Source organism: Micromys minutus (genome assembly GCF_963924665.1).
Source record: "Micromys minutus genome assembly, chromosome: 5".
Taxonomy (NCBI): Eukaryota; Metazoa; Chordata; class Mammalia; order Rodentia; family Muridae; genus Micromys; species Micromys minutus.
The window spans coordinates 78,845,008-78,855,568 of NC_137974.1; the positions used below are offsets into that span (position 1 = coordinate 78,845,008).

The 10,561-nt window shown below is 46.2% G+C and overlaps 1 protein-coding gene across 2 annotated transcripts in view; it reads right to left on the reverse strand.

Annotated features, from left to right (window-relative positions):
• TMEM131 (transmembrane protein 131) overlaps positions 1 to 9,290 on the reverse strand; it is a 125,815-nt gene extending 116,525 nt beyond the window's left edge. For both annotated transcript variants that reach the window (XM_080917167.1, XM_080917166.1), the window contains exon 1: positions 8,305 to 9,290. In XM_080917167.1, coding sequence (XP_080773293.1) covers positions 8,305 to 8,482 — 178 coding nt within the window. In that variant the 5' untranslated portion in view covers positions 8,483 to 9,290. The remainder of the gene's footprint in view (positions 1 to 8,304) is intronic.
• Positions 9,291 to 10,561: the final 1,271 nt, after the last annotated feature.

A 10,561-nucleotide genomic window follows, 5' to 3' on the forward strand; every position in this document is an offset into this window, starting at 1 on the left:
GGCTTCTCCTGAAGCTAGCTTGGATTCCAGTGTGCTACAAAGGTCTGGGTCCAAGAGGCAGCGTCTCCAAAGTAGTGCTACTAGGAATGGAGAAAACTAGAAGAGCTGGGACCTGCGCTCTTGGTATATCCTGTGCTGCACAACTCTGCTCTGCCACAGCCTATCACCATGCTTTGCCACAAACCTAAAAGCAATGAGTTCACAGCCATGGACCAAAGTCTCCCCAGGGTAAGCTGGACACCTTTCCTGTCTAAAATCTCATTCTCTCAAGTATGTGTTAGAAAACAAAAATTTACACCTGCCAATGTAGAACTCCACACACACACACACACACACACACACACACACACACACACGGGGGGGGGGGGCGCAACTGTCCCTATGTCATTGAGCTAGCTTCCAACATGAACTTCCTACCTCAGCCTTTTCAGTACTAGGACTATAGGCATGTACCACCATGCCTGGGTGTGGTGAACCCCTTTAAATGGCTAGGACTAGTGATAACATGCCCTAATGTCAAGAAGCCCACAATACTCTGTGACTATTATTAATTCATCCAGATGCAGTCAGGAAGAAACTGACAATATCCAGAAATGTTTATAAGAATCTATAGGATTCCAATAAAACTGGATTGATTTCCCAGCCTGAATCTTCTTTCTTACATCTTTGTCTTTGGCACGATTCTTAGTTACCTTCCCTTAGGCCCAGTCAACAGCCCAGGTAAAGCCTGTGAACAGTAACCAAAGCTACTAAACAAAAAGTAGCTCCCTGCATCTAGAACATGCCACTGCTGCCTGCTGACCGTGCTAACCACGGCCACTCATACGAAGTGCCTCCCTGCATCTACGACATAACCACGACCATTATTCCACCCCCAGAAGTAACTTTGCATCTAGAACATGCCCTGGCCTGCTGGGTGCTGACCACTACTCCACTTGCTAACCAGAGAGCAGCACTTCAGAGAGCCTGGGTTCGCAGCAGTGGTTTAAAAGTGATCTGGCTTTACCTGAGTGCTGCTTGAGAGCACCCACTCTGTCAGTTTTGGAATGACAAACTGCATCTCTAAGCTCTCTGGAAATGAAGTGAGATACAAAAAGTACCTCCGTGCCATTAACTCCCTCTGAAAACGGATCGCTTCCTTTATCAGCATTATTCAAACGGGAAAACCTGTCAGCGTCTTGCCAGGTCTTCAGCAGACTGCTCACACTTTGTCAGTTACAGTGACATTACCTTCCACAACCTCCCAAACTTTACTGAAGGTGCAGTTTCCAGCTAGTACATTCTTTGACACAAATGTAGTAGTATAGCTACAAAGAAATTTTAGTTTTTAAAACTATTTGCCAGGGCTGTAGCGATAACTCAGCAGTTAAGCACTTTCTGCTCTTGGGAAGGTCCCGGGTTTAGTGCCTTGCCCCCACACCAGGTGGCTCCCAACTGGAACTGCAGCTCATAGCCCATGCAGGCAGGCATCTCTCCTCTCTGGTCCCCCAGCCCCAGCCCATCTCCCTCTCTTCTCTTTCTCACTCTCACTCTCCCCATGTTTGTTTTTGTTGTTGTGGGGGGGGGTAGTTTGTTTGTTTTCTGAGACTGCTAAACAATATTTCACTATGTAGCCCTGATAGACCCAGAACTTACTTCGTAGACTAGGCTAGCCTTGACTTGTAATCTTCCTGCCTACATGGGTGGGGAAGGGGGTATACTAGTGCACACTCGAGACATAAAAAGCCAGCCTGGAAGGTAATCGTGAGAGTAGAAGAGGCAAACACTGAGCACCCTCTACCATATACTGCGTATTCACTACCATATTGGCATCAACGATACACGGTACTGAAATTCCAGCGTGTGACATAAAAGAGAGGGAGGGTTGTGCAGGAGCAAATAGTAACAAGGCACCATGACATCCGTACGTGAAAATGTCATAATGAAACCCATTATTCTGTACACTAAAAACTGAATGATAAACCAGGCTGAACATGGCTGAAGACAAATATAATCCCTGCACTCAGGAAGCTGAGGAAAGAAGATTGCCGAGTTCAAGTCTAGCCTGGGTTAGAAAGATCCTGGATCCTGTCTCTTAAAAAAAAAAAAGCTGGGGGCTGGAGAGATGCCTCAGTGGTTAGAGCACTGACTGTCCTTCCACGGGTCCTGAGTTCAATTCCCAGCAAATACGTGGTGGCTCACAACCATCTGTAACGGGATCCTCTCTTCTGGTGTGTCTAAATAAAAATTAAAAAGAGCCAGGGGTACAGCTGAGTGACAGGCACTTACCTAGCATCACCATGGCCTTGAGTTCAATCCCTAGTACTGAGGAAAGAAAGGAGAAACCGTGACTGCCTGCCTAGGGTCCCAGCACTATAGAGCCTCAGAAAGGAGGCTCCTAAGTCGAGGCCATCCTGGCCCACACAGGGAGAAAATAGAAATTCCAACACATGCTGCAACATAAGCTTTACAGACATCATGCCAAATAAAATAAAACAAGTCAAAAAGACAATGCTGTGGGAGTCCATTTATGTATTAGGCAACTGTCATCAAGTTCAGACACCATGGCCGGCATGGAATGGCAGTTGTTTATAGGCGAAGGGGTTCCAATGACGTTTGATGAAAGAGTTCTGGGGACCTAGTGCACAACACGTGAATATTCTTAATGTAACTACTGCACACCTAAAATGGTTGTTAATATGGTAAATGTTGTGGGATTTCATCACAATTAAAAGGACATACAAGCAATGCAGGTGTTACACTCTTATCATGACAGAACACGTCAAAGGTCCTCTTAGACATTTTTCAGACCTTTGCCCCATGAAGCAAAGGGAAACTTCTCAAAGGTCTTTGTAAGAAAAACCAGAGCACTAGAAGCAAGCTTCTTCTGAAACCCTGGGGTTCAAGCTGAAGTCTAACAGAGACTTCCTTCTCTATCAAAGCAAATTCTCTCTGGGCATGGTGGCGGCTGCCTGCAATCCCAGCACTCAGGAGGCTGAAGCAGGAGAATAAGGAGCTGAAGGCCAGCCTGGGCAACACAGTTAGGACTCTGTCTCAAACTCAAACAATGAACAACACAACAAATTCTACTCCAGGCCTTTGTATTCTCTTTAGTATTTTTTAATGTAAGATCAACTTCTAAGAATAATGCCCAGGTCTAGACCAACCTGTCACCTAAAAGAGTCAAGGAGCATTTGCAGAATGCAATATTGCTTAACTCAACAGTCAGTAGCCACCAACAGCAAATATTCAACACCCTGGACTATCCACTAATAGGGAAGTTTCTTTTTAAGAATTCTGATGATGCTATGAACATTTTAATGTTTTCCAAATTGACAGACTATGACTACTGAGATTGAAGGAATTAGCCGGGTGTGGTGGCACACAGCTTTAATCCCAGCCCTCAGGAGGCAGAAGCAATCATCTACACCAGTTCAGGGCCAGTCTACACAGCTAGTTCCAGGCAGTCATGGGGAGACCCAGTCTTAGAAAATACAATTACCAACTAGCTGGTGCACAGGCATGCTTGCTCTTTCTTCAGTGAGACCCTAACATGACACCTGCACGCATGAATGCTCACTGGGATCTATAGTATGGCTCAGGCAAACAATGGTTTGCATGGAGTCCTGGCCTTGCCATCTACCAGCTATAACCTGAGCACTATGCCAGTCTCACTATTTTGAGGATCTGAAAATCTTAAAGGTGCTAGAGTCAAGGCAACAATGGTCTATTATTTATTGACTTTAATTATGTGTTTGCTGTGAATCAGTGTGGGGCGCTGTGCATGAGTGCAGGGGAGCATCAAAGCTCCCAGGGGAGGAGTTACGGGCAGCTGTGAGCCTCCCATGTGGGTGTTGGAAACCTAATGTGGGTCCACATGAGCACACACATTCAGCCCCAGGAGTGAAGGTTTAGGTAAGTATAGCAACTCATTCTAGCTATAAACAAAGCAACACAGGGGTAGGTAAAGAAAAAAAAAAAAAAAAAAACGGTGTTACCCAATATCCTACTGTAACACTTCCTAAAGACAATTACACCTGAGGATTTTTACCTATTTTTGACTCTAAACTCCAGATCATCAGTTTGGAAAAAAGTGGAAGGTGGGATCATTTCAAGCAAATCTTCATTCTGAACTATGTTCATGCTGCAGATCCCTCACAGAAAGTCTAGTCCGGGTGAAGGAGGCTGTAGAGTCACTGACTGCTGATATAAAATGAATGAACAGACTCCACATGCTAAGGGAGCAGGACTGCACACGAACAGCAAACGTAGGGAGGCAGGAGGCTGTGGACCGGCTCCCTGAGCTGGATGATGAAATTCGTAGGAAGAGCTGACCAAAGGGGGGTCATCGGCACTGGAACCACCAAGTAAAGGGTCAAGACTGGCACTAATAACCAGAAATGGGAGGAGGTGTAATCTAATCCTGCCCAAACCTTAGTGTACGCTGCTGGCCAGACACACAGATGCAGACAGACACCATCCAACTGGCACATGCAGAGCAGTGACAGCTGGCTAGGACACAGTGACGACCAAGAAGTACAACGTCCACTCCTCACATAAGGCCCAAGGTGCTCTCAACAGACAAAAAGGAGAATTCAGACCTCCTGGTTTGGCAAACCAAAGAGAAATCTCAAGCCACAGGGGTGAGCATTTCTAAGGTACTGAGAACCCAGTAAGACATACTTACTGTGCCGCCAAGAGGAACATGTTTAGGTAACAAATGAGATGATTTTACAACTGCTTCCAAAGCTCATCTCTTCAGGTGACTCTCTGGACTGACTGTATGAATTTACAGAGAGATACTGGAGAGGAGGAAGATGCTTATCAGAAAACAAAGGGCATACTTCTTCCAACTATAGCACTCCAATGTTTCTGACTGAACAGCTTTTAGAAAAAGCAAAACAAGCTCATTCATGGAGTTCATACTGTTCTACTCTATTTAACAGACTGAATTAAAATGCAGCCATTCTACCCAAAGGGCAAAACACCTCACTCTCCTTAAAATGTAACTTTACCTTAGAAAGTGCTTATCTTCTCTCTAGTGGATTCTATGAGCCCAAGACAGACAACTCACTAACAAGTTTTTATCTCCCATCTTCTGGAGGTAAGTCCTAAGCAGTTGGTTCTTATGCTTTGCATAGAGAATACCGTTTTTCTGTATTTATGACACAAATACAGCTGAAAATAAAGTTCATGCATGAAAGCATCACACATGGGCAGAAAATAAATAAACAAAGTCTTAACTACAGACTTGGCTTTGCCTTTAACTACCAATTAATGGAAATACATAGACTCAAACTGTCACTGAATGAAACAGTCCCAAGCGTTATTTACAAAGTATGTAAATAGTAAGTTTAGAGTAAGTCAAAAGTCATACCTTCCAAAATCCAATTCACAAAAAAATTAATAGACAAGATGTTTTAAAAACTTATCAGCTGGGCACATGATGAAGAAGGAGTGGCTTGGCAGTTAAAGAGTACTTTCTGCTCTTGAGGTTGACCCAGGTTCAGGTCTCAAGACCCACATCAGACATCTCACAAGCATCTGTAACTCCAGTTCCAAGGGATCATGCTCCCTTCTTCTGTGGAGCATGAGGTATTTACACAGCACACATGCTTACAGGCAGGCAAAACATTCAAACACATAAAACTTTAAAAATAAAGTTTGCTTGCCATAATGACTGATTTATAACTCAAGATTCCATCAAAAGTCATAACATATATGTATCTTCACTGTGCATATTTTAATAATTTATTTTATTACAGAGAGGCAGACAGAAAGAGACTGTTTTCAGTATGCAAACGTCACTCTCAGGAAATCTCTTGAGGCTAACAAGGCTATCCATTGTAATTATAGTGACTTTCACTCCGGCAACTATCCCAAAGTTTTTACAAACAAGGTCCCTTTCCTCAGGACCAGAGATAACATACTTCACAGGTCAGTTGAGGTATGTGTTAAGATCTAAGGATATTAAGACAAGGAATGAATGACCATCTGGTTCAAATGTTCAGAACTTCATTAGGCAACCCAGCTTTGCCTGCAGCTTTCCTCTAGGAGACAGTAACTTTTACTTTGTCTTGATTTTCTAGGAAATTCTACTGCAATGCAGGAAAAATATACAAACATACAAACTACACAGAGAACTACACTTGCTGGTAGATCCCTTCTTGGAAATGTCAAACTAAGTTACTTGACATAGAAGACCCTCAGGGAGTAAAGAGATAAAACTAAACTTAGCTATCTTTAAGTCTGACAAACTTTCTGAAAACAAAACAAAAACAAAAAAACTCAACAGCACTGGGGCAAATGTTATATTTGCCACAGCAGAGGCCAAAGATGTTATGTCACAATCCTGGGCGAAAATCAATTCCATTTCCCCTACTTATTCAAAATGAAAACATGACTGGAATTTGATCTAGAAGCATGTTTAGAGAGTAGAACATTTATTGAGAGATTTTTTTGGGGGGAACGTTTGATTAAAACCAGACCTATTTACGAGAGACCAAGGAATATGATCTATATTAATATAATTACTCCTAATATCTTCAATAACTATTTGGTCCATACAAATTGTTCCCCCAGATACAACACAGCCACAAAGGATTCAGCCAGGCCCAGGGGCTGACTCAATCACTTCCTTTCATACTTAACACCTTGGCAGCTACTCTACTGGCTCAGCCCTTACATATGTTTATGGATATTAGAGAGGTGCTTGGGCACTTGTAAACTGTACAAATGAAAAATATGCAAGTATATTTAAGACTAATGTCTTCAAACAATAACTGTACTTACTTAACTGTACCCCCAAAATCAGAGTATAAAATGACAATTGGAAAAAGCTAGGCGCCTACTGTATGCCTGTACCACACAAGGAAACCAACAGCAAAGCAAAGCAAGTGCCCCTCTGTGAGGCACAAGAAGACATGCCCATTCAATTATCAAACTAAAACGGGTTTCCTCAACATACATGTCCAAATGTTGGCTACCATGGTCACCCATCACAACATTAAACTAGCAAGGGATCATAAATAGTAACTATGACAATCTCAGACCTGGCCATCTTAAAGCAGCATTTTTATGTTTAAAATAATCTTGCCTCTGCCAAATCCCTGCTTGCACCAGACTAAGGCTGTTTAGAGTTAAAGGTAATGTTTCTAAGGAATATAAATAATAAATTGACACATAGCTGCACTTTAAGGCGAATCTGGTTTACCTCCGCAGCTGCTGGACAGTAACAGAGACTTTAAAATCATACAAGAAAACAACTTCAAAATTATAAGGCAAGAAATTTTCTTGTAGAATTCCTCTGGTGTGTAATGAAAGATAATCTAACTAGTTTTCTTAGTGTTTTTTTTTTTTTTTTTTTTAAGGCAGCATTTATTGTGAATTAATTCCTGAAGGCTCTGTGAATGAATGCTCACACTCCTCCCTCCCCCTCTTGGGCTCATGTTCAGAAACAGGTAATCCAGAGCCCGTCCCCCACCCCCATTCCGCCCGGGCCCCCAAATCAGTTTTGATCTTCAATATTACAAAGTAATTTCTAACCTTGTCAAAGCACCAGTTTTACAGCCTTACAATATCAATATTAGGGGAGTTTTTAAAACACGAGTGAGGCTTCAATTGTGAATTACAGGTAAAGAGTATGCAAGCTGGGAACTTGACATTTGTTTCTAAGGGTTCACACATCAAAGAGAAAGGCACCGAATTACGTGAGGATATTAAAGCAGAAATGGAAACCGGCTTCCAGTAGCTTACTAGAAGCAAACGAGATTCTATTTAGGGCTAATAACAAGCAAACAATTCTCCACACCGCAAAAGGATACTGAAGACTACTAAAGAAACAAGAGCCTCTTCAAAGAGATGTCCCAGCAAATATAAATTTTATAAACTATGTATCGAAGCCTTTCCATCAGTCTCGCTCTTTTTTTTTTTTTTTTTTAACCTCAGCATTTTAAAGTGAGCCCCGTCCGCATGCACAATTTAAAACCCGACAAAGGGGAAACCAGAAAAGCGTCCCACGATCGATCTAGCAGGAGCCACCAAGAAGCGGGGTGCCTCCTCACATAGCGGGCCAAGTAGCAAGAACGTCCGGAGAGCTCGGGAAGTTTTGAAAGGGGCACTGACAGCAGACGAAGGGAAGACCGGGGAAAGGCGAGGGGAAAGAATCGCGGAGCGGCGGCGCGCGGCCGACAAAAACAGCTCGCCGAGCCGGGAGTCGCCGGCTCGGGACGGGGCTCGACCCAGCAACCCAGCAACTTCGCGCCGGCGCCCGCCACGGGCCTCCCTCTCCCGCCCGCCGCCCGCCGCCCGCCGCCGGCCACCCACCTTCCTTCTCAGCCCGCGCCGCGGCCACCACGAGGGTCATCACCAGGTGCAGCGCTCCCAGGAGGCCGGCGGCCGCGCTCCGAGGACCCCCGCCGCGGCCGGCCGCGGGCTCCAGCCCGGCCCGGGAGGACGCGGAGGCGGCGGCGGCGGCTGCTCCTCCTCCCGTCCGCTTCCCCATCCTGGCCGGTCGGGGGCCGCCGAGCTCGAGGTCCGGCGCGACCCTTCTCCGCGAGGCGACGGCAGCGGCGCGGGAGCCGTGGTCCGGGCTGTGGCCGCGGTGCCGGAGAGAGCGGTTGTGGGCCCAGGGCTCGGGCTCCCGGCGTGGGTCCGGGTCGGTGCGTGCGTGGGAGCGAGAGTGTCAGTCACAGCCTCGGGATCGGCATCGCCTACGAAGAGCCGGAACGGAGAGGCCGCGGGTCAGGCACGGCGGGCGGCCATACTGGAAACGGGCAAGGGCCGCGGGCCCCGGCGCTGGCCTCTGAGGGGCGGGGCGGAACGCAGGGACCCGCCCCCTCCGTGCCAACACCTGGGCGGCCCGCCGGTTCGCGTGTTCGTCGTGGACTCCGTGAGCTCCGACTCCTCGCACCGCCCTCAGAACCCCACGGGCTTCACCGACCGGACCGGCCGGGGCGGCCAACCGCACCCTGTCACCGCTACCCGGCCCGGGAGGAGAAGGGACAGGGACCGGGGCTGGCCAGAAGTTAAGATGGCGACCGGAGCTTCACGGAGGCAGTGATGGCAGTCACGTGGGGGAGACTGGGAGGGATGCTGCGCAGCCGCATTGGTGCGTGGGCGGGGCCGGCCGCGCCTCCGACGCCAGGACCAGCTCGAGTCTAGTGGTACTGCAATGTCGGAGCCTTCCAGAGGTCTGAGTGCGCATCCGGAGCCCAGCGCCTACAGTCCGTGCCAGTGACTCCTCTGGGTCACACCTCTGCCCCTCGGTAGCTTTGACGTGGGGAGTGTTCAGGGTCCGATTCAATTTCTGGCAGTGCATCCTTGAGAATGGAACCCGCTCTGTTTACGTTTGTGCCTTCCAAAGCGTACCGAAGAGGGGTTTAATAGAATCCTCGTACCTCCTATCTACAGGAAACCTCTTTGTGTTGTTTCTTTGCTTGCTTGTATTTGGAAACTTACCGTGTGTGCAAAAAGCATCAGTTGGGAAGGGGTGGGGGAACATGGTGAAATGTGCCTCCATAGAAGCCAGACTGGGTTTTCTCTGTCTTGGAATGATTAATGTTTCTATGCACTCCTTTCAAAGGCCCAAAACAAATGCGTTGTGTCTTGGTCTCCTGTAAGAAGCCACCTCATGTTTCCTAGGTTAAAGTGTGTGTGTGTGTGTGTGTGTGTGTGTGTGTGTGTGTGTGTGTGTGTGTGTGTCTGCTCTCTACAAGTCTTAATCTAGGCACTTTTGAGAAGGGGAAGGATGTTGTCACAGTTTGCTAGCCTGGTCACTTCCCCCCTAGAGCCTGGCCAGAATCTTTTTTTGCTTTTCTCAGCTTTTGGTTGAGTTAGTCGATCTATTTAAAAGGCCACATTTGCCTATTGCATGTCCTAGAACAAGCTAAAAATGAAAATAGGATTTCAGAAAGTCTTTTTTTAAAGGTACTCAACGTGCTGTCGTCCTGTTTGTGAAGCAACCGTATAAATTAATAATATATTATGAAGGTGACCTCACCCCTGATGACTTTTGGTTTGCTCCCTAAGCACCCCTCCCACCTCCCAGGTGTCTCCTTCTGTTGCCTAGGTTGACCTAGAACTCACTGTGTTCCTTAAAAATCTGTAGAATACTGGGATTTGAGGCATGTGCCACTATCCATGACTGCTAATGATTTTTAAAAGAACATTAATTTTTATGAATACTAGCACTAAATTTGAGTTCATTGTTTTCAGTTCTGGGGATCCAATCCAGGGCTTATATTTTCTTTTTAATGTAATGAAATATCAGTAATTATTTCTAAACTGGCTTTTTAAATGTGCCTAAGGCAAGAGATTTATATGGAAGGTCTTTAACACTGGGAGAAATTAAGCCCAGGGCTATATGTAAGTGCTTCACTGGGTCATAGTTTAGCCTCCAGGGTGCTGGCAATTGCCCTTCCTCCACAGCCAAGGCCTAATCAAGCAAGTCCCTCCGACCTTGAAAAGTTTGGTTCTCTCAAGCAGGCACCAACCACATTCCATATTAGCCCTGGGCTCAAAAGTCCCGTGGGAAACCATTTGCATGTGTGTGTCATCGGTCCTGGAACCTATACGGACAGGT